Here is a 22820-nt window from a genome sequence, read left to right as displayed (position 1 = left end):
GTCATCAGTGTAGCTTTACATTTTCCCCTCTTATTTCATGGTTTCCATTCTCTTCTTCCAGGGACATCCATACCACCACAGGGAAGATCAAACGTGCTGTATTGCAGTTCACCCCTGCTAGCTGGACTTACGTCAGGTGGTTTGACCCTAAGTCTTCTTTTCAGAGAGTGGCTGGGATATACTTATTCATGATCATCTGGCAGGTAATCTTATAGATGTCCATTCTAAGGGGGGACATGTAAAAACAAAACATGAATCTTCCTGGAGGCTATAACTAATGGCAGATTATATTTTGTGTTAGCTGGATACTCTAGAAGAGATTTTGTAGCTGGCATATAGAGTAATTAAAATCTAGGTTACTGTTTGAGGAATTGCTTCAGTGTGGAGACATTTAAAAATAGAAGTCTCTGAATTACAAATTAGGAACTGACTTCCTGGAAAAGATCATATTTAGCACCCATCACCCAATGAATTGGGTATAACACTGTTTTGAAGAATATTTTCAAAACCAAAGATACTATAAGAAGAGTTTTTAAAAATTTTTTTATTTAATTGTTAATTTTAGTTTTTACAGTGCTAGGGATAGAATCCATAGTATCCAAGGAATGTCTAGAATCCACCTCGATAGATACTGGGGGCAGTTGTTTAAAAAATTGAGACAGTAATTGGATTGGTGTCAAGTTTTGTCTTTTCCTTATTAGAAGGAAGCACAGCTGGTTTTTCTGGGGTCTTGCATGTGCCAGGCAAGCACCCTACTACCATTGAATCCTTTCTTTTATTCCTAATTTACTCTTTGGTGTACAAAAGTGTATTTTGGCCTTTCCCAGTTTGTATAATGTTCAGAGAGCTGTCTCAGCTGTAGGTATGGGACGCTTGGATAGTGTGAATCTTGCAGTGAACTGGGGGAGAGAAGCATTCCAGGTGGAAGAAATCTCAGTAGCCAGTGGGGAAAGAGTCTCATGCCTCTCATTTTGGAGACAGACTTTTTTTCTTTCTTTCTGTCCCTAGAGGTTTTCACAACTTCTGGAGACTCACCCTGGGAAACTATATTTTGCTTTAAAGGTTTTTCAGAATCATCAAATGTAAAATTTCAGGACTTTCATACATGCACTGTGTTGCACATGTACAACTACACACACAGGCATAGAAGTAAATGGGAATTTTAAGTCTGAAAAATCTTGTTCACACAATTCCTTTCTTGATAGAGTTTATTTTACAGAACTGCAAATGAGTAAATCATTACTGTGGAGAAGTTTGCCTCCATATCTGCAAGATCCATATCTGAAGATTCAACCAATTGCAATTAAAAATAATTTAAAAAATCCTTACAAGGTGGAAGTGGTGGCACACACTTATAATCCTAGCATTCAGGAGAGTGAGACGACAGGATTAACGCAAGTTCAATACCAACCTGGGCTACATAGTTCCAGGTCAACCAGCACTGCATGGCAAGACCTTGTGTCAGAACACCACCAACAAAAGTTACCTCAACTCTGAACATACAAACTACATGCCTCATGTCGTTAGCTCGCAGATGATCCTCAAACATCTTTAGGAAAATATTGATTTCTCTAAAGTTGGGCTGATTTTAGAGTGGCATGATTTACACACGTCTATAGAAGCACTGATTTGCACGGTTTGTGCTGGGCTCAAAGTCTGTCCTGACTGTCCCAACAGATCATGCAGAGGAGCCAAGTGACAGAAGTGCACAAGAAATGTTTCAACTAGCTGATAACCAGAGATCATACACTCCTTCAGTCATACATGTCCACACATACACACACACAGAGCGACCTACTCCTAATTAGTCAGTGGTTATGTACTGTCTGTTACTACCTTAAGTATCAATCTCTGGGAGACCCCATGTATTTTCTTAGAGTGCTTTGGGCATCCTGCTTATGTTTCGCTCCAGAAGACCTGTTTAAGGAATGTATGCTCATGATGTAGCCCGGCACAGGGTGACTGATCTCTCTTCTCTTCAGCTGACTGAGTTGAATACCTTCTTCTTGAAGCACATCTTTGTGTTCCAAGCCAGCCATCCTTTAAGCTGGTGTAGAATTCTCTTCATCGGCTGCATTACAGCTCCTACAGTGAGGTAATTCTGTCCAGCCCCACTGCCATTTGCTGAGGACATATATTTGCTTTGTGTTTTCTTCCCTCGTATAAGGGCCATCACATCAACTGACAGATTTTCTGTGAAAATGTTATTCTAAATATTTGCCCAGAATATTAAGAAAATGTTTTGATTTGAGACCTCAGTACTAACAGTGAGAGTTTTTAAAAGAAAGTGATTATGTAGTGGCACCCCCTAGAACTCTTGTTTTCAGTACCTGTATAGTCTGCCCCTGATGGTCTTCTTATATCCTGTTTAAAAGTAGTAAAGGTGACACTGGATTTCCTAAAATGAGATTATTGGTAAGAAGAAAAGTTTGTATAGAGTTGAAGTCACAAGCGACTTTATTTTTTAAATGAGATTTTGTAGAGATTCAGTTAAACTGATTTCCTTCTTAAAATTCTCCAGGACAGCCATGTTGAGTGTAAGTGTCTATGCCAATATTATTCTGCATTCATAGGACTGGAAGAGGCACATTATTCATGTCCTTCTTGGACACCCACAAGGGACAGTTAAAGCTAATCCTTTTCTTTTGTCTTAGTTTCCTATTTAGAAATCGCATTTACACTGTTTTGCTGCCGAAGAAACACATACATGGAAACTAAGCAGTTAAAGGAGTTAGAACTTTTAAAAACAATAGAATTATTTAGCTTATCCAGGTCACCACCACTTTTTCACATTTTAAAATTTGTGTTGGGGTAGAAGTGGAGTGCCATGCACTCCTGTGGCCAGAGGACAGATTGCAGTCTTCTTTCTTTACCATGTGGATTCCTGGAACTCTAGATTGTCAGGCTTGGCAGAAGGTATCTTTACCTGCTGAGCCATCTTGTTAGCCCCATCATCACTTTTAATCTGCATTTGAACCATACAAGTGAAGGGGCGACTTTAACAAGGAGAGAAGATAGAGTCACCTTGCTCAAAGAGACTATCCCAGTCATTGCCTCTGGTCATCTTTATGACCCTCAATATCAACAAACTAAATTAGAAAAACTGTTCTCTAGAGGGTACCATGTCAATCTAGTAAAGGCAAATAAGGTAATAAAAATGTGGATAAAATGAGAAAACATATGTTCAGATTTTTTTTGCTGGGGACTTTGAGGTAATGAGGTCATAGTTCATTAATGAGTATTAAGTGTTTGAGTCCCACAGAGTTAAATGTAAAATTTTGTGTACATATATTATTTCTTTGCCACAGAGTCTCTCAAATCCTCCAGGGAACCCCCTAAAAATGGTGAGTTCCTGGTTCACTTGCCCTCTGCAGGCATAGACAGAGTTCAGGAGTACTTGTGAGGCTCCAAACCACACTGCCTTATTTGACATTCACTCACCAAATACAGCCATGTTCATGTAAACACACATTTTACATGGATTAACTCAAGTGCAATACAAAATACCTCATTCTGGTATTTTGGTATAGTTATTAAAGTGACTTTTATCTGTCTTTATCTTCATGTGACAGCCTGAAACATCTGAAAGGTGTCTCTGCTTCATATGTAGTTCTGTCAGCAGGTGCTGCTTCGAGCACTTGAATACTCTTTGCTAATCTTGTCAGCAACATTCAGAGCCCTGTCATGCAGATAAAGTGAAGTGCAGCCAGGGTCCCTCCAGTTTCAGCAAGGGAAAGATGTCTCCATTTTTACCTGTACAGTCAACACCCATAACCCTGAAGATACCATAAGAGACAGTTGAAGAAGCCTGGAGCTGACCTTCTGAAGTGGTTTCCACTCTCCAGAGAGGCTGGATCAGGCCCAGACTGACTTGCTTACGGCTGTGGGAATGGTGCTGGGCCAGCGCTGTCTTTGCCAACACTGTGATCCTGTATTTAAAATCTCTTACAGGAGTGTTTGAATAGCCCTAGCTGTTCACTTGAGTAGAACTAGACCAAGCAGCTGTAATATGGCAAGCAAGGCAGGGCAGGTTTTTTTTTTTTTTTTATCCCCTCTGGAAAGTGCTGCTGTTGTGTAGAACCTTGACCTATAGAGGTTCTCATGTATTCCAACTCTGCTCTTTCAGACAGTACTATGCTTACCTCACTGACACGCAGTGCAAGCGCGTAGGGACACAGTGCTGGGTGTTTGGGTGAGTATCTGTGATTGTGGGGGTCTCAAAACCATTTGAACCCCTAAATTTCGTAGAATATTTCTTAAGAGTCTTCTAGTGTAATTCCCCATCAAGGATGTTGATCAAGTTCAGAAACTATTTCTTGAAGAACTCATAGTCCTTGCTTTACAAAATGAATTAGATCCAGTATGGATCAGTTGAATTCCTCTGAACATATTTGAGTTTGGGACATCTGTCCTGGGCTGAGCCACACCTCATGTTATTTCGACCTTAGAAGGTCTCTGTGAAAGAACTTAATGCATCCCAAAGTATAAGTTTATTGCTCCAAGAATTAACACAGCCACCTGGTTACAAATTGTGGGTACAAATGTTGTTAGTTAATATACTGTTGACTATTTCATACTCCTGTTTCCCCTTCAAACCCTCTTATGGTTGAGCCTCTTTTCTGTGTAAGTCATTCTGCTGCTTAAACACCACGGATCTTTTTTCACATCCAGAGTTCAAGAGGGATCTGGGTAAATCTATATAGGAAGATGAGTCCCTGAGGTAGGAGGTAGCCTAGGTTCAAGATCTAATCTGCGTTCTAAATTGAGTGTGACAGTTTAGAATAAATTACTTCAGGCAGAGTTAGAAATCAATACACACTTTGTTAAAATAGGTGAGCAAAATATAAAAGAAGCTGTCATGCGAAGATGATCCAGAGATGATTGTTTTGATTTTTGCCCTCCCTCCCGAATTCTCCTTTGTGTGTATAAACATGGCACTAGGAGATTCTCTGTGGTTTTAAAGAATAAAAATGTAGATATTCAAGTTAGAATTCAGTAAGTTCTTCTACACACACACACACACACACACACACCCCGCCCCCTAATCCCAGGAGACAAAGGGCCATTGTCACCCGTTTCTTCTGAGTCAGTGGGTGAGCCTATTTTTCTGCCCAGGTGATTGCAGCTTCAAGAGTGATCAGGCGGATTAAGTTTCCTTTGTTTAGTGCTATGTGGGAAGAAGGAGAATTCCCATTTCTACGATTCTGGTGTACTGACAGAGGATGTCCTCTGATGTCATGTGGTCATGTTTAGTTCTGGAAAGGAGGAGTGTTAGCAGTTCCTTCCCATGTTAATTGAAGGAATCTTTCCAGCCGTGAGCTCTTTCCTCTCAGTTAGGAATTCCCCCTGCCCGCCATGTGCAGTGTTTTCTTCATGTTTAAGAGTCTTCAACAAAGATCTTCTCCATAGATGTGTATCAGTTTACTAGTGGAAGGAGACATGGGTCAGACAGGTGGTGCTGTGACATTTTCTTTCCAATTGCATATCCAAGAAATATAGTCCAAGTGAATAGGAGAAACAGCAGAGTCAACAAGGCTAAGCACGGCAGAAAGCACTGTGATAGAAAGTTGTACCTTACTGGACAGTGATTAAAATTGAGTTCCAGGGTCTAGAGCAGTAGTTCTCAACCTTTCCATCACAGCCCCTTTAGGAAGAGCAAATGACCCTTTCACAGGGTTTGCAATCAGATTACTGCATATCAGATATTTACCATTCATAACAGTAGCAAAATTACAGTGGCAATAATTTTATGGTTGGAACTATATTAAAGAGTTGCAGCATTAGGAAGAGAGAGTTCATCATTTAAGAGCAGATGGGGTACTGCTTGACTCAGATTTTAGTTGTGCTAAGATTGGTGGCACATATTTTGCCAGGCCATGAGGATTGTCCTCTGCCCAAACTGGAGGAATTTCCTGGATCTGCAACTTTTTCCATTCCCTTCTAGGGAATGGTTTGGATTTTGTAGGTGCAGATATTCCTCACTTATAGGGTAGGCTATAGTTAAAAGCCGTAGGGTTTCTCAATTGCAATCTAGGAAAGTCTCCTAAGAATGACATTGTTGTCTGAAACTTGTTCAAGAGGTCCTGCCCCTGTAAAGGGTAGGGACACTCAGAAATAACAATACAAGAATGAGTCGCAGTTCCTTCTCCTAGGTTAACAGTCCAGTGGTGGTTCATTTATATTCTTTGGTATCCTCTGTTGCCCCTTTTACTTCTGTCGTTTGGTAGGTAAGGGGACCTAGAAGCTCCCATAATACTGAATGCATACCCCCCATGTCCAATCAGAAAATTTACAGGTTACCCCGAATGGTTAAGGTTACAATTAATTTCTCTAATTGATTCTATATTTTCAATGATCTCCCCACGTGGGATGACAGTCAGCAGATTCTCCACACCCTTTTCACTCCTGAAGAAATGGAATAGGTTCTCACAAAAGCAGCTGAAGTACTCCCTGGAAGGCAATTGACTATGCTCTGCCAAGACAGAAACCCGTATTTCTGGGTAGCAGATATGAAACAGGACCCTGATGAATTGTTTTCAGCTTTCCTGGATGTCCTGAACACCTGTCAGTTATCCAGTCCTATAGACCCAGAGGACCTGGCAAATCAAGGCAATTATCTTGGCCTTTGTTGCTCAGTTGGTCCCTGACATGCATAGAAAGATACAGAAAATGGATGGGTTTGCAGGAAAGAACAGGTCAGAACTATTAGAGATAGCTCTAAAGATGTCTGATAGCAAAGACAGCAAAGTTCTTTTAATAAAGAAAATGGGGTATCCCACTGTGGCTGCATGACAAGCCCCAGCCATTTTAAACTCTACCCATGCATGCCACGATAAAAAGAGGAGATCTTTACAAAAGGACCAATGTGCCTACTGCAAAGAAATGGATCACTGGAAAAATGAATGCCCATGCTGGAAACAGGCAGTTTCCCCCAAACCCAAGCCTATCATAGTTATAGAAGATTAGTGAGGCTAAGACTTCTTTGAATTAGGCCCCTGGGTTTGATTCTTATCACCCACACTGACTTTAACTCCAGTCCCCGGGGAATTCGATGTCCTTTTCTGGTCTCCATAGAATGAAGGAAAAATAAAGTAAAAATGAAGCAGAATGGAAAACCACCAAAGTAGGTGTCAAAGGAAAATTACAGTTTAGTTAAAGATCTTAATTGCTCTTTTTTTTCTAGAATTGGGGAATACTTACTTTTAAAGTAGAACAAATACAGTAAATTGAGGAGTATAGATTCATTTTAATGGAGATTAAAGGGTGGGGAGAAAGCAGAAACAAAGAATAGAATAATTATCTCACAGCATTATACTCCTTTAAGATAAAGATAAGGAAGCCTGGTGGTGGTGGTGCACGCCTTTAATCCCAGCACTTGGGAGGCAGAGGCAGGCGGATCTCTGTGAGTTCGAGACCAGCCTGGTCTACAAGAGCTAGTTCCAAGACAGGCTCCAAAACCACAGAGAAACCCTGTCTCGAAAAACCAAAAAAAAAAAAAAAAAAAAAAAAAAAGATAAAGATAAGGAAACAGAATCATAAACAAATATTTACTGTTGACATTAGGTTGCTTCAGTTTGCCTTCCTTATAGGGTTAGGTAGAAAGAACTTCCTTATGCCTATGAAATTGGCCTGTTTGGCACATTTTACAATTTTGTAATCTCTAGTTCCAGTTTCTTAAATCAGATAAATACATTGGTTTCTACTTGGTTACAGAAAACTTCTTTGACTGACTTTTAACCTGCTCTATTGGGACCTGAGACAAGAGCTTAGTTGAAAACAAAGGCCTCCTGTAATTTTTGTTTAATGAGGGTTGCAGTTATTTTTATGAGACTTGTGTTTAAGTGTGTGTGTGTGTGTGTGTGTGTGTGTGTGGTGTGAGTGTGTGTGAGGGTGAAAATGAAGTGGTTTGTTGCCAGCACTAATTGGCTGTGACCGAAAAAAAATCTTTTTTTTTTTTTGTTATTTTGTTTTTTTTGTTTTTTGAAACAGGGTTTCTCTGGTTTTCTTAAAGGAGAAAGGTTTCCTCTGGCTCATACTTTGAGGGTGCAGTCTATCATGGTGGGAAAGGCAGATGGTAGAGCCCATCAAGGCAGCAGGAGCTCACGTCTCTGCGGACTAGGAAGCAGAAAGAGGACATGAAGTGGAAGTAGCTGTAAACCTCAAGGCTTGTCTCCTAGAGGTCCACTTCCTCTAGTGAGGTTCTGTCTCCTGATGGTTCCATGTTCTCCTAAAACAGCACTACCATCTAGAGACCAAGTATTAATATGTAAACATGAGCTTCCTGAGGGGGGACATTTCACATATAAACCATAACAGTGTGCTTTTTGAAAAGAAACTTAAATCTAAGTGAACAATCCGAACTCTCCTGCTGTACTCAGTTTGGATGACTGACGTGAAGATACTCATACTTGGGTCCTAGACTCAGCCTTGTTTATTGTTCCAGCGAAAGAGTGACTCTTATTAGCACTGCAGGCTCAAGCTGCCATCCAGTGTGAGATCATGGCCTAGACTTCAAGATTGGCGTACTAACTATTTTGTAAGAATTTATGAGTTTAAATGATTCTTAAGCTTGGGATTTTGATGGTGGTGGTAATTAAGGAGAAGTGGTCTCCAATATTTCCAGATGGCTACTATTTAACTTTGGGTACAGATAGGAAAAGAGAGAGTCCCAAACTTTAGAAGTTAGTATCATTTTCTCTGCTTTTCTGAAGTGAGTCTAATTGCAAACAGTCTGCTTAGAACCAGCCATGTATTTGATGATGGCTTTGATTTTTGTCTGCCAGTGGACAGGGAGACCAAGGTACTCACTCACCAATAATTGATCGTCTGGATTCTGTTCCAAGCATACACTCTCTAAAGTGGCGCTATTCAACATCTGTATCCTTCAGCCGTCTTTCTAGCCCAACTTGTAACTCTCACCTCATCCATTCTTATCTTCAACCTCTGAGCCTTAATAAAGGCCTAGTACTTTTCTTTAATGTTTTAGTTAAATGGAAATCATGAATTATTAGTGTGTGTATTAACATTTTTTTTGTTCTTAGCAAAATTGCTTAAGTTAAGAGAGGATAAAAGGTTATATTGTCAGTAAAACACAGGACAGTTAATCGTGAAACTCTTGAAAGACTAGGAGAGAATATGGTTGATTCCTTCAAATATTAATAGATTCCATTGGAGGGCTCTCATGCTCCCTGTGTATAGACAGCAGGTGAAGGGTAGAGAAGGCAGTTTCTAGCCCACAACAACCAACTCTGTAGCTGCTGAACTCTGACAAAAAACTGAACCCCCTCTCAAAGATAGTAGATTTTCTGTGCTTCAGAGGGTCCCCTCTCAGGTGATGCTGGGTGTTTGTAGATTTTAAAAGCCAATGGGTCAAGATTTTAGAGAAAAGAAGAGGGGGAAAATATTTTCAGAAAAAAAGTGTGGTGGGGAGGAACTATGTCATTTTGTACAGTACCTGCTACCAGTGTCTGGAGCAGAAAGCTTGACCATTGACTTTGTGACTCATCTGTTGCACGTTTTTGGCACTGGATATATTCTAATAAGGCAAACTAACATAGAATTTCTTGTTTCTTGTCTGCTTAGGGTCATTGGTTTCTTGGAAGCTATTGTTTGCATAAAATTTGGACAAGATCTCTTCTCTAAGACCCAGATACTCTATGTTGTATTTTGGCTTCTTTGTGTGGTAAGTTATTATTCTCACATCCCAAACTGTTAACTAAACTCTCTAGCTGTCTCTAAGGAAACTGAAATAAAAAAATTAGATTCTGTTGCACACAAGGTTTCCTTAGAGGTTTATAGACATTTTCTTAATAACTTAAGATTGGACATTAGTCTAAAGTTTGACTAAAATACAGCCATATAGCAGTTGGAGTGGGTCACCTTGGCCATTTCCAAATAGATGCCTCAGCAGGTACACCACCTATGTGATTACTTTGCTTCTGGGAATGTGTCTACATGAAGTGAACCTGTGAGGACTTTGAGGCAGCAACAAGGACAGTTTCCATGCCCTCTCCTTCATCCTGTCACTGTGGCTAAAACATACATGTCATTATACATGGGTTTTATACAATGTGGCATCGCAGAGTGGTTTTGGAAGCAATCAGACCACAGGTGTTCTGCTTTGTAGGCCACATTTCTACCCCAGAGAGGGACCCACTCTGAAGAGAGGAGCCCAGCGGAGCGTCAGCCCAGAGCTCCATCTGTTTATTTCTGTCCTTTACTCTCACCTTTGAAATCGAAGTGTTGGAAATTTAGGTGGCTTAATTGTATTCAGGTCTTGTGCAGAAACCACAGATGGCATGAATTCATGAGTTCAGTGGTCTCATCGTGTCTAGACGATACTGTTTCATACAGGCTTCCCTGACCTATACTTCATATTTTTATAATTTCTTTCCATTGTTATCCACCCATCCCAAGTCGCTGTCATACCTGTCATGCCTCTTGCTCTGTAGCATTTCCTTATGTCTTTAGCGCACCCTCCCTTGCAGTTTGAGGGAGAAAGCGGCTCTTCTGTCCTATAGATTTCTTACTGTCTTATCACCTTCATCCTGTCCTGTAATTAGCACACATCCTTGATTTTCTGTAAGGTGTTTTTGTTTGTTTTATTTTGTTTGTTACTTTCGCTATATCTGTTTTTGGGGTTGAAGGTTAGAAATTCCAACTACACTAGCACCTCATGTCTTGTTCTGCCCTTCTTGATCTTGAGCAGTAACAGGGAGTGGGTATCTCCAATTTAATTAAAATACAGAATTAATAATTAATTGATTAAAGTACAGAATTAATTGTATTTTTCTATCCTAGTAAGATTAGAAGAACGAGTGAGTTGGGGATATTAGGTGTATGTAATGTTTTGTTTCTGATCTCCTTGGATTGTTCTCTGACATGGTCGCTTCAGGTTTGGATTGGAATATGTCCTGCCTGCATGGGTAGAGGGCTGCTCACCTTAACTTCTACTGGAAAGCCCTGGGACCACAGCAAGGATAAGCCAGAGTACCCCCCAGAGGTGGTAGAGGATACTTCTTACCACAGTGCATGGGGCCAGCCAGTCAGCATGTCATACCTGGCTATTCTAGTCCTAACCTATGTATTGGAGTTGATTTGTTTATATCTGCATCCACAACATTTTTCTTTGTGAGTATAAATAAGCTTAATCATTCTTTTGCTACCACTGTCATGAGTACCAAATCTGGTATCAGGTTTCTCAGGAATCTCAGTTAGTGTGTAAAGAATGAGTATATAAAGTATGTAAACTTGGAGCGGCAAAGACTAGGCATATCCAGATCAAGGGATCAGCTTGAGTAGATATGGAACTGGGAAAGGAAAGAAGGAACATTTGTAAATGAAGAGTGCACTTTCGTTTCCCAGCCACCAAAAACCAAATAATCACACAAAATCTATATTAATTACAACACTGTTTGGCCAATGGCTCAGGCTTATTCCTAGCAAGCTCTTACATCTTAAATTAACCCATTTCTATTATTTTATATTTTACCATGAGGCTTGTGGTTTGTTACCTCACATCTTGCTTCTTGGGTGACTACGTGGTGTCTCCCTGGTTCTGCCTTCTTTCTTATTCCATGCAATTTAGTTTTCCTGCCTAGCTATATTTTGCCATTCCATAGGCCAAAGCAGCTCCTTTATTAACCAATGGTAAAAAAAAAAAAAAAAAAAAAAAAAAAACAAAAAAAAAAACTTATTCATAGCATACAGAGTGGAATCCCACATCAAACACTGAAGAGGATAGGAGTTTCATGTATAGGAAGGTCTATGCATACTTGTGTTGATGGATGAGGGCCTTGCTCATCCCGGCCGCTGGCTACCTTACACCTGAAATAACCACACAGAAATTGTATTAATCAAATCATTGCTTGGCCCATTAGTTAGCCTCTTATTGGCTAACTCTCACATCTTGATTTACCCATTTCTATTAATCTGTAGAATCTTTCCTGGCAGTGGCCTACCAGGAAAGATTCAGCATGTCTGTCTCTGGCAGCTCCATGGCAGCTCTCTCTGACCCTGTTTTATTCCTCCCAGCATTCAGTTCTGTTTTCTCCACTTGCCTAAGTTCTGCCCTATCAAGTAGGCCAAGGCAGTTTTCTTTATTCATTAACCAATGAAGGCAACATATAGATACTTGTAGTTGGGTCTTCTAGGATTTATAAATGAGAAAAGATTGGCCGGGCGATGGTGGCGCACGCCTTTAATCCCAGCACTCGGGAGGCAGAGGCAGGCGGATCTCTGTGAGTTCGAGACCAGCCTGGTCTACAGAACTAGTTCCAGGACAGGCTCCAAAGCCACAGAGAAACCCTGTCTCGAAAAACCAAAAAAAAAAAAAAAAAAAAAAGAATGTGATTTGATTTTTGTCACAGAGAAACACTGCAGAATGGAGTCTTGAGGAAGGATGTTAAATTAGAGTATGTTGCTAGGTCCTATTTGAAAAGTGACAGGTGGAAGCTAAGCAGAGGCATTAAGAGCAAGGAAAGGACTAGTTGGTTTGTTAATTGTCCTGGAGATAATTGCATAGGACACTTGCCCTGTAATTACCCCTGGGGTTTCAGGATTGGGTAGTAACAGGCCAGGGCACATGAGAGCAGCCTATAACAACAGTTCTGAGTTGAGGTGAAATTTACAGATGAAAGTATTTTATCTCATTGTCTGCCTCACTGAAATTTTCATCTGCTCAGTAACATTGGAAAAGGCTTGCTCAGGAGTGGGCTGAGCCAAGCTGTACCTATGTAGGACTAGGAGACACCATGAGATTATAGGAAGAGTTAGAAGACACTCTACAGGAACTTTAGATGCTGCCTAAAGATGGGATTCCATGGAGCAGGTGGATTTAAGAGGCCAAGTAGAGCTTATATGACAGCCATAAGATGACAGCGAGACTCTGAAGACAGGCAGAGTCCTGATTGACAAGATCAAGTATGGCAGGCAATAAGAGGACTCAGCTTGAAAAGCAACCAATAAGCTAGTCAGCTTCCATTCCTGTAACAAATATCTGAGATCAGTTCAAAGAGAAAGGCTTATTAGTCTTTTGGGGGCTTCTATCTACGTCATTTATCCCCATGGTGTAAGCACAGTAAGAACAAAGAAAAAAGAAATCTGGCCTCTTAGCCAGATGTGTAAGAAAGGGCTCTGGCCTATTCCTTTGTCAGCCACATTTGCTGAGTATCCTCTGAAGCCAGTGTCCTTCTGAGATCTCAAAGAAGGGAGTCTCAGTTCTCCAATCGTCTGCCCCTCTTTACCAAGGAGGTTGCAATAGAGGCATGGTAGCAAGAGAAATATGAAACCTAATCCATATGCATGATAGAGTTTTGAAGAATGTGAAGGAGAGATTCATCAGCACCTTTAAGAGTAGCCCTCTGTGACCTAAGACCTCCTGTGCTCTGCCATTTAGAGGTTCCTACCACTTCCCAGTTTCAACAAGCTGTGAGCCAAGGCTAACATGGACCTCTAGGGACATTCAAGAACCACAACATAGCAAGTTCCACTGTGGCTACCATAGTACTCAAGAAACAAAGGCCCTAATTTTTTCCTCTGCTTGGCAAGGCACCACACACAGAATTTGAGATTAATGTGGAAGCCAGAAACTCATGTGCTGGCTAATGAAGCTGTTGAATAATCATCATATATTTTAATGTTCATTACCATATTGTAAAGCCAAGATGGATTCTGCATGCTCACTAATGCTGCATCCATGGGCACAGACTCACAGTTTTCTATTCTCCCTCATCCCTCTTTAGACAAAATCTATGCAATTACTATTTTAAATCCGGATCTTGACATTTTAAGTGGGTACTTGCCTACATTTCCACAGGTATGCAAACCCATAAATTATAAGCTTTTGTGTCCTGAACCAAGTAGACTATAGGCCTCTTGTACTAGGTGAAGTGGTAGATTTGGCAACCCCATTAGGCCCTCTGTGTGGTGACCATGAAAATGGCACCTTTCCTTTGCCACCTGTCTGTTTTTGCCAGGTCCTTCTGCAGAACCAGCTCTGTCTGCTGTTTCTGGTTGGAGAAAGCCCCAGCTACAGCCTGAAGGCACAAGCTTGGAGATAAGAAATTCAAGAGCTTGCACACCTGCCCTCTGGTGATCAGAATGTACAATAGCAGGCCAGTGGAGGTGTTGCAATCCTCCTCCCAGGGTCATTCTACAGCCAGTTCTTTGGGAAGAATTGCCTAAACTCCCTCTCCCAGTGTGAAGCTTGGGACATCCTGTTGTGCCCTTGTAAAAATCCTAACACAATGGAGGTTCACATGTGGTTGTGCATTTCTGCTTGTTGCTATTTTTTCCCTTCCATGAGAAATGGCAAATTTAATGTTGGTATATGTTAGAAAATTTGGACAAGTATTAGAATATGTTGGAGGTTAGAAGGCGTTTACAGTTTTTGTTGTGAGGGAATGTGAACTTCTCTTTAAAACTCATCATGTAGAGATCTGCTAGTTTGCATGTGGACTGGGTTTGTGCTGTCAGTCACCATGCCTCGCAGAGCCAACTGAAGCACTGAGGTGCCTTTCTTTTGGGTTTGTAGGAGAATACTGACTTCAGAGACTTAGCAAATGTTGAGACATGAAGGAATGGGCTAGAGCTTAGGCTCCAGTCAGTAGGGGATAGGGTTACAATTCTGCTGCTCTTGCTTGTCTGCTTTTCACCTACCATTCTGTGTCTTTTCAGGGTGGGTGAGGCTGGCTTCTGATACTCTCTGATGCCTTGGTTTCCTCAGAGGATGGAGGCAATCTATGGAGGGATCTCAGTAGAAAGATGTAAAACATAAAAACAGTATCTTATTAGATCAATTATATCTTTAAAACTTGGACTTGGTCTATCAAGAAACCTATGTTCTGACTCCAGCTTTTCCCCACATCACCAGAGTCCCTGGAAGGCATTCACCTCTCTGGGCTTTTTTTCCCTTTTTGTTAATGTGGGAAGATTAAGACTCTCTGAAGTGCCCTTCAAGATCTAAAGCTCTGATTCTCAGAAAGAACTAAAATTATTCTCCTAGGAAGAGAAGGTCCTGCCATGATTTCAGACCTGTCCCCTTGGTTGAGATGAGGTGATAGCTAACAACATACCCGAGTGTCCATAGGGAATAGTGTGAGCTCTCTGGGCATTAGGAATGGCTGAGTATAAGTGTTCTGGAGAGCAGGTTGTTTTTTGTTTGGTTGCTTTTGCTTTCTGCACTTACTCTTTCTGGTCCCTCCTTGCGCTCCTCATACCCATTTTCTGCTGACCCTCTTGTTCCCTTTGCCCTTTGCTACTCAGTCTGGGCAGCCAATGACTTTTCCTAAACTTAGTTTTTTTGACACATTTTGAAAATTTGGATTCTCAATATCCGTGAGAGATGGGTTCCATGCCCCCACCCTTGGGATACACAAATCCAGTAGCTATTAATTCCTACATTCTCAATGTTTGCAAAGTGTATGCATGTCCTCCTATAGCATTTAAATCATACGTAGATAAAACATAAATACTGTATAACTTGTTTTTTAGGGAATGATGATGAGTATTTAAAAACGTTTATGTTTGGTACACATACATTTTCTTTTCTTAAAATATTTTTGAACCAGTTTGTTGACTCCGAGGGTGGGAAACTCCGCATGCCGAGGGCTAATTATCTGTGCTTTCGTTCTTTCACTGGCCTCTTATTTAAGGTGTGGCACTGGCTTGGTGAACAGTCAAGGTTGAGGTAGAGATGCCTGGCTTCTGGGCAGCCACTCATCTCACTCAGGCTGTCTCAAAGTATTTTCAGTCTCTTTGTTTTCCTATCTACAAAAGCAAAAGCAACGGGTCAGAGCAAGGAAACTGGCACCAAAAGCCAGGGCTGTAAGTGCAGCATTGTTGCTCTTGCTCGGTCAGTAGGGATGCCTTCCTAGGCCTTGTTATGATGAGGCTGAATGAGGCTTTTCCATCCAGAAGTTTTCTTTCTTAAGCTGAGTTTCTGGACTCGCTGGGTAGAGCCACATGTCTGGTCTCACCATAGCCCGTCTTACAAATGGAGTAGATATGGCCTGCCAACCCCAGTCCACCAAGCCTGCTCATGTTCTTCTCAGTCTCATCTCTGCCACATCCAACCAGTTTGAAGTCTCGACCTGAAGACAGATGGCAGAAAGGCACTGAGCTATCTTCTGGATTCTTCCAGAAACCCAATTTCTGGGAAGTGAAGTATGTGCACTGTTATTTATAAAGGGGCATTGCGTTTTTCTCTCTTCCAGGCCTTCACCACGTTCCTGTGTCTGTACGGCATGGTTTGGTATGCAGAGCACTATGGCCACCGGGAAAAGGTAGAGGAGGAAAAAGACTTGACTTCACTTAAAAGACCCAGCAGGTGGCCCAGATACTCAGGAGGAAATAAATAGCATAGCAGCCTCAGGGAGTGATGTCAGTCCTGCCATATAGAAACTTAACATGTCAGAATGTGGCCTTGCTACACAGCTGTGCTTGCTTGTAGCTGCCCTGGCTGTTCAGTATTTTTTTATCCTCCTATTGCAAGGTGTTTAAATCTTAGTTATTTAAATCAAATTTTAAAAATTAGCTAAAACAAATGTAAAAATGAGAAACCCCTGAACCCGTTCTCAAGGTTGTCTTATATTCTGGCTCTTTTGCCGCTTCAGGCCTTTTTATATGTCCCAGTCCAGGCTCCTCACCTGCACTGCCTGCCCCTTACAGTTAAAGTAGAGAATGATTTGAGTAAGTTTTAACACTAGAGTAGTCCTGGGGATTATTGTATGTGGGGTGCGTGTGTTGGTTGGTTGTTGGTGTGTGGGTTTATTTCTGTGTCCAGGAGGATGTGGGTGGGGGAGATGTTTTGTGGAGGCCACAGGCTAACATCAGATATCATTTTTCTCTGTGCACTTGTCCACTTTTTTAGTCCCTGTCACTAGTTATAATAAGCATGAAACACTCTGCCAGGCTTTTTAATTTGTGTTCTAGAGACTGAACTTAGTTGTCAGACTTTTTCAGAAAACACTTTCCTGACTTAGCTATCTTTCCAGCTCTCTCTTTGTTTAAATAAAGATAAAGTCATTCTTTATTCATAACTTTGAGCTTGGATATCTGTGTATGTATGTGTTATCATGGTCAAACCCAGGGCCTTGCCTGTGCTGTATCGCAGCCTCAGAGCTCATGCTCTCTAGAAGGTTGCTTCTGTGTGGGTTTCTAGCTGAGAAGTACAGGATGAATCTTTGTCACAGTCAGCCAGGGTTCACTTTTTTTTTTTCATCCTGCCATTCCTCTCAGGACTGACCTAAAGTTTACTCACTAAGCCTGTGTCTCTCTCTAGACCTACTCAGAGTGTGAAGATAGTACTTACAGTCCAGAGATCTCCTGGCATCATGGGAAAGGCTCAAAAGGTAACAAACTGTCTTGCCCATTGTTTAAAGCATTGTTGAGTCATCTATACCCTCAGACTTACTGTGGAGATTAGGGGTCAGTATTCATCTCCTGAACTTCAGTGAGAAGTCTCAAATCTACTTATCAAATCCCACCTGCCATTTACTAAGAAACACAGTTTTCACAGACTCTGTCCAGATGGTTGCTTTGTGAGATGAGTTTCCACACTGGGTTCTGCTTTCCTCAGGCAGGAAGGCAGGGGACTTCAAGCTCCATAATGGGAGCACACACACACACACACACACACTCTCTCTCTCTCTCTCAGCTTTCAAAGTAAGTGAAAATGCTTAGAGAGGGCTATGTGCCCCTGAGAGGGGGCCTTTCAGATTGACCTTCTCTGGTTCCATCCAATTACATATCAGCCCTGGGCACTTCTGTTTCTCCAGTAGAAAGAATTCATGAGTGGAAGATATTCTGCTTATGAAGAATGGCTTTAAAAAAAAAAAAGAAAAAAGAAAAAAAGAAAAGAAAAACAGTTCAGATTCAGAAAAGTTTGTAGTATGACAAATGCAGACAGGACTCTGGGCCTTTGGGGAATGGAGTAAGTCTTTGGTAAATATTTCTCATGGAACTAAACCATAACTCTGGGGAGAGGACAGAGGGCAGTTAGACTTAGCCACTGGTGTGGGACTGGCCACAGGCTCTGTCAGAGGAAAGAGTCAGCTCCGTGTTACAGTTCACCTCAGGCTGTCACTCACAAGCAGCAGGTACCTGACTTGTAAAGATGTTGATATCTCTGCTAATAATTTTAATTTAATGAAGTCAAGAATCTTTTCCGACTGAGAGCTTACAAAGCCTATTTAACAATTCAATGTGTACAACTTGGGGGAATCTGTACTGTTGTTGTAAGCATAAGATGAATACTGATGTTGCTGAACTTTTATAATTGTCCCTGTCTGGGCTTTCATTTGTACTCTCAATTCTGGTCCTCATGTCTGTGCTGTGTCCAGTCTATTTTACATACTGCCAGAATAAAAATTCCTCAGGACCCTGGTCTTGGGAGGGGGGAGGCAGTTAATTTATTGATGAGGCCACTAGAGGGAGAGCAAGTGTTGGGTAAGAGCTGGCTTCTAGACAACAGGCTAGGGAAAGCTAGAAAGGGAGAACCACAGATCTCAGGAACCAGCAGCAAAACGCAGAAGTCCCTAGTGATGGTGTGTTGGCTTCCTTTGGACAGGTTCTGAAGACAGCCCACCCAAGCATTCAAGCAACAATGAAAGCCATTCTTCCAGAAGAAGGAACCGGCATTCCAAGTCCAAAGTCACCAATGGAGTTGGAAAGAAATGAAGGAACCTAGTTAATCTCAGATGTTCCAGAGAGTGCCTAGACATGAGAGGGCAACAAAACACACTCAGACCTTCTTATGTGGAGATCAAAATGTATAGAACTTACAGAAGGAACAGAAGGGACTTTGGGGATCGTGATTTGAGAGTGTAAGTCTTGTCTCCCATTGCCCTGAACACATGTTAGATTGGCCATGGCTTGGGGTATTTTGGCTACAGGAGGTGTCTTCTAACTTCAGCACATGCTATGTGGTTGCTGATCTCTATACAGTGTGCTGGGAGCACAGGAGAGCTGTTTGCTCCTGGTTGCCAGCAATGGCTCCATGCTCATGTGTCTTGTGGACGCTGTATAAATAACTTTGTTCAGATGCTGACTTAACCAACTGGTTAATGAACTGCTCACTGGGTTTTATTTTTATGAATCTGCCTTTCCATTTGACTTATTAAGTTCACTTTGCTTTTTTTATCTTTTATTTCATGTTTCAAGTTAGAATATTTAAAAGCTTCCAGAATCCACTGCTGAAATTGGGGTTCCTTCTAGAGAAAGGGTGGGGGGAGCTTTTGTGTCCCTACTTAGCATACTCAGTCCATAGCCACATGACAGATGACCAGCAGTCTAAGTTTGAAGGAGGCTGACTGCTTGTACTGGAGCCTGAGCTTTGGATTGGAACCTGTTCTGTTCCATTCCAAATACTGTTTGTCCAGCCCGAGTATACAAAAGCGACCCTGCTGCAGGAGCTGGGGCACTGTGGCTCCTCTCCTGCCAGGTGCCTTTCCCGTGTGCTTGGTGTTCCTTCTTTTGTGTGTTGCCTACTTTGTCTTTCTGTCTCATGTGAGGTGCTAGTGAGTATTAACTTTCATCTGTGCCATGCTCTCCTAGAACATTCTCCCACCCTGGATCCTTGTTTTAAATAAATCAATTCACATGAAAAACTTCTCAAATATCTGTCTGTTAAAATGGCATTTCTTTTAACATTGCATACCTTTTTGATCTTTGAACTGTTTATAAGCAACCTCATATTTTACAGTTGACTTTGGGTTAATAAATATGTGTGTGTTTTATAGGTTGAAAAGAAAAAGAAACAATATTTTAAAAGGGCTTATAAGTATATGTCCTAGTCTGAATGTTCCAGAGTGATCCACAGGAAGTGTAGCCATTGTCTGTCACTATGGTCATGCTTATTAAGTTGGATTTTCTTTCTCCAACAAGTGGCCTGCACAGATACAGACTTGCTAGCCCTTTCCCTTATTTCCTGGACACAATGATTTTTTTTGTCTTTGCCCCTCTTAAAGGAAAATTTTGAACTATAAAAGTTAGGCAGACTATTTGCACTGGAACCTGAGCTTCGGATTGGAAACTGTTCTGTTCCATTCCAAACACTGTTTGTCCAGCCGAAGTGTACAAAAGCGAACCTGCTAGAGGAGCAGGTCCAAAAATTTGTATCTGTCTTACTGATTCTATGGCATGTAATAGAATCTATAAGGGTTTCCAAGTCCATTTTCCAGGAGAGTTTCCTTCTTCTAAAAAAGAATTCCCTGATGAGAGGGTTAAATGAATCATGAACAGGCAGGGTCACAGTCAGTGCTCTGGGTGACCACTTGATTTAGAGTTACCCACAGATTTACCTCTTCAGTCAAACATGTCCTGAGAAGAGCATCAGCAGCAACTGGTCCACACTGGGAGTCCAGGGCAGACCATAACTCTCAGCTTCCTCACTGCGTCCCATGAATGTGTTTAAAGTGGGACAAAGCATTGCATGCTGCATATACTACCTGTCATTCCCCATCCCTTGTTTTCACAGTTCTGGAATTGATCCCAGGGCCTCCTGTGTGCCAGACAAAAGCTCTGCTGCTGAGCTGTGCCTTTCTTGCATTCCGTTTAACAAGCTTTTGTAAACATGGTATGACTTTAAAACATCACTTTGCTTTGCAAGTAGGTGAGTTTGTTTTGTTTCTGTGCAATTTTGATGAGTCCAAAAATTTGTATCTGAGTTTCCAAGTCCATTTTCCAGGAGAGTTTGGTCTGGTATTGTAGGACTCATCTAGTAGTTGGCTCAGCTTCTCCAAAGGGGCACATGCCCTTTTTTTTTTTTTTACAACCAGACAGTTAAGTGCCTGTGGAGTTAGTTGGTGGTGAATTTGACATTGCTGTGGTATGCACAAGAACCAAAGTACATATGAGGCAGTGTTTCCTCTCTGGTTTTGTAGGAAACAGCTAGGAAAGCACATTGAGTTCAAAGTTTCTTTTTCCTCTTTGAGCAAGTGCTCTTAGCTGCTGTATTGACCAAACCAACGCTTTCTATGACTGTTACTGTTACTTGTCTACACCATACCACTGGTCCTAGCCTACATTTCCACCCATCTCTGGCGATCGATCCCAGGTTGATGAAAGTAGAATACATGTTCCAGAGGCATCTTTCAGGGAGTGGTAACTGTTACGTCACCTCATGACCCGCTTGGCAGATTGCTGTCTTTAAAGATACCACCATTGAGGGTGTAAAGCAGGAGGAAATTTTTGTGTCTTTCACCTTAATTTACATTGTACTGAGTGACAGATCCTCTTTCATTTTTATCATCCTTGATCCCTACAGACCTCTCTTCCTTCCCTCTTGTTCCCTTCACCGCTCATAAAGAAGCCTTGACCCATCCTCAGATATATTACTGCCCTGTTGAGCATTTTGAAGATACCCAACATCTGGTAAATGACAGTCTTCTCTAGGATTGCCTCTGTGGTAAACTTGGACTTCAAGTTCTCACCCAAGAAAATAAAATTGGTTACATCAGTCCTGCCTTCCTGGTCCCCACTCAGAAGGCACTTGCCTCAGAGCATTCTGAGAAATGTTACCTGCTCTGTTAAGGCCTGCATTTTGGGATTGGATTTCTAGAATATATGGGGTAAACTGTGCACTTCGAGGTCCTCACCGAGAGTGACTAGTAGGGAAGCTGGGCAGAGAGAAGGCTTACTGCTAGATAGAAAATAAGTGGGGCCTTTGGGAGCACACTGCAGTCAAGCCTCTGAACACTGTGTTAACATCCATTGGCTGTGCTCAGTGGCTCTCATAGGACTACTGGGCTGACCACAGTGTTTACCAGGTGAGTGTGACTTAAGCATTGAGAAAGTCCACAGGTAGACTCTTGAGCCTGCATATTTCTTATTTCTGTGATGGAAAAAGACCTCTGGCTCCTGCATCCCATCATCCAGTGGAACACTTCTTTTCTTTATGCATATGCATGTTTCTATGATTACATTTGAGATCTGGTTTGCAGTCAGTATTGGAATGACTGGTACTGATGGGCCGCAATCTTACTGCGCATCCTAATTACTAGATTTTTGTAACTTTTATTCTAAACCTTATGGTAAGATGATCACAGGTAAAGGCTGCAATATTTTTTTTGTTAGACTTGGAATTTGATGCAATAAATAAAATGGATTATTACTTTTGCCCTTCTGTGAACATAATTCGTTAGCATATATTGATTGTACAAAATACTTGGTTTCATTATGGCATTTTCATATGTGTATACAATGTACTTTGATCATATTACCCATTGCTCTCTTTTGCCTCCCCTCCTGTCCAGATGGCCTATAGTCTTTTCCTAAATAATTTAAAGGAACTATTATCTGCAATAGAAGAGGAAAAAATCTGGACTTGTCTTGTTTAGTTTGTAGGCATGCTGAATTGTAAAAGATCTTTCTTGTCTGTGATGTCCACTAAAAATGCCTTTGGTCTACTTTAAAAATTTCGGTGGCGACTTTGTCTATCTTGCTATTACTTTTCTTGCAATGGGTTGGATATATTGGAAAGAAAACCCACGAGTTTTGTATATAGCCAAGCTGGCCATGAATTCACAGAAGTCTTCCAATGTCAGCCTCCTGAGTGCTGTGATTATAGGCATGTACCACCTCACCCAGCTTGGTAGAAATTTAAAGCTTTCTGCTGTCTGAGGTGGCATATTTTGCCACATTTTTACACTATTCAAAGGTTTGCTATGGTCCAGGTCCTATCAAGACATCATGTGGCTCAGCTTAGCTTTCAACTCTTTGTAATCTGGTATCTCAGTATTCATGTTGAAAGCTGGTCTTTATGTTCAGTGTCCCTTACTAGCTAGAAAAGTGGATGTTGAGCCAGCCTCCTGCTCCCAGTC

The 22820-nt window shown here is 41.4% G+C and overlaps 1 protein-coding gene across 2 annotated transcripts in view; it reads left to right on the top strand.

Moving 5' to 3' along the window:
- Positions 1 to 22415, top strand: part of Ptdss1 (phosphatidylserine synthase 1) — a 50874-nt gene extending 28459 nt beyond the window's left edge. For both annotated transcript variants that reach the window (XM_041637496.1, XM_041637497.1), the window contains exons 7-13: positions 62 to 203; positions 1983 to 2095; positions 4127 to 4192; positions 9583 to 9682; positions 16215 to 16283; positions 17282 to 17351; positions 18569 to 22415. In XM_041637496.1, the coding sequence (XP_041493430.1) occupies positions 62 to 203; positions 1983 to 2095; positions 4127 to 4192; positions 9583 to 9682; positions 16215 to 16283; positions 17282 to 17351; positions 18569 to 18678 (670 nt within the window). In that variant the 3' untranslated portion in view covers positions 18679 to 22415. The remainder of the gene's footprint in view (positions 1 to 61; positions 204 to 1982; positions 2096 to 4126; positions 4193 to 9582; positions 9683 to 16214; positions 16284 to 17281; positions 17352 to 18568) is intronic.
- Positions 22416 to 22820: the final 405 nt, after the last annotated feature.

The sequence above is a fragment of the Microtus oregoni genome, unplaced genomic scaffold, assembly GCF_018167655.1.
Source record: "Microtus oregoni isolate MIOR12 unplaced genomic scaffold, Mior012 000053F_ref0000044, whole genome shotgun sequence".
In the NCBI taxonomy this organism is placed as follows: Eukaryota; Metazoa; Chordata; class Mammalia; order Rodentia; family Cricetidae; genus Microtus; species Microtus oregoni.
The sequence above is the reverse complement of the archived record's forward strand: the minus strand, read 5'-3'. Positions and strand labels throughout refer to the sequence as shown.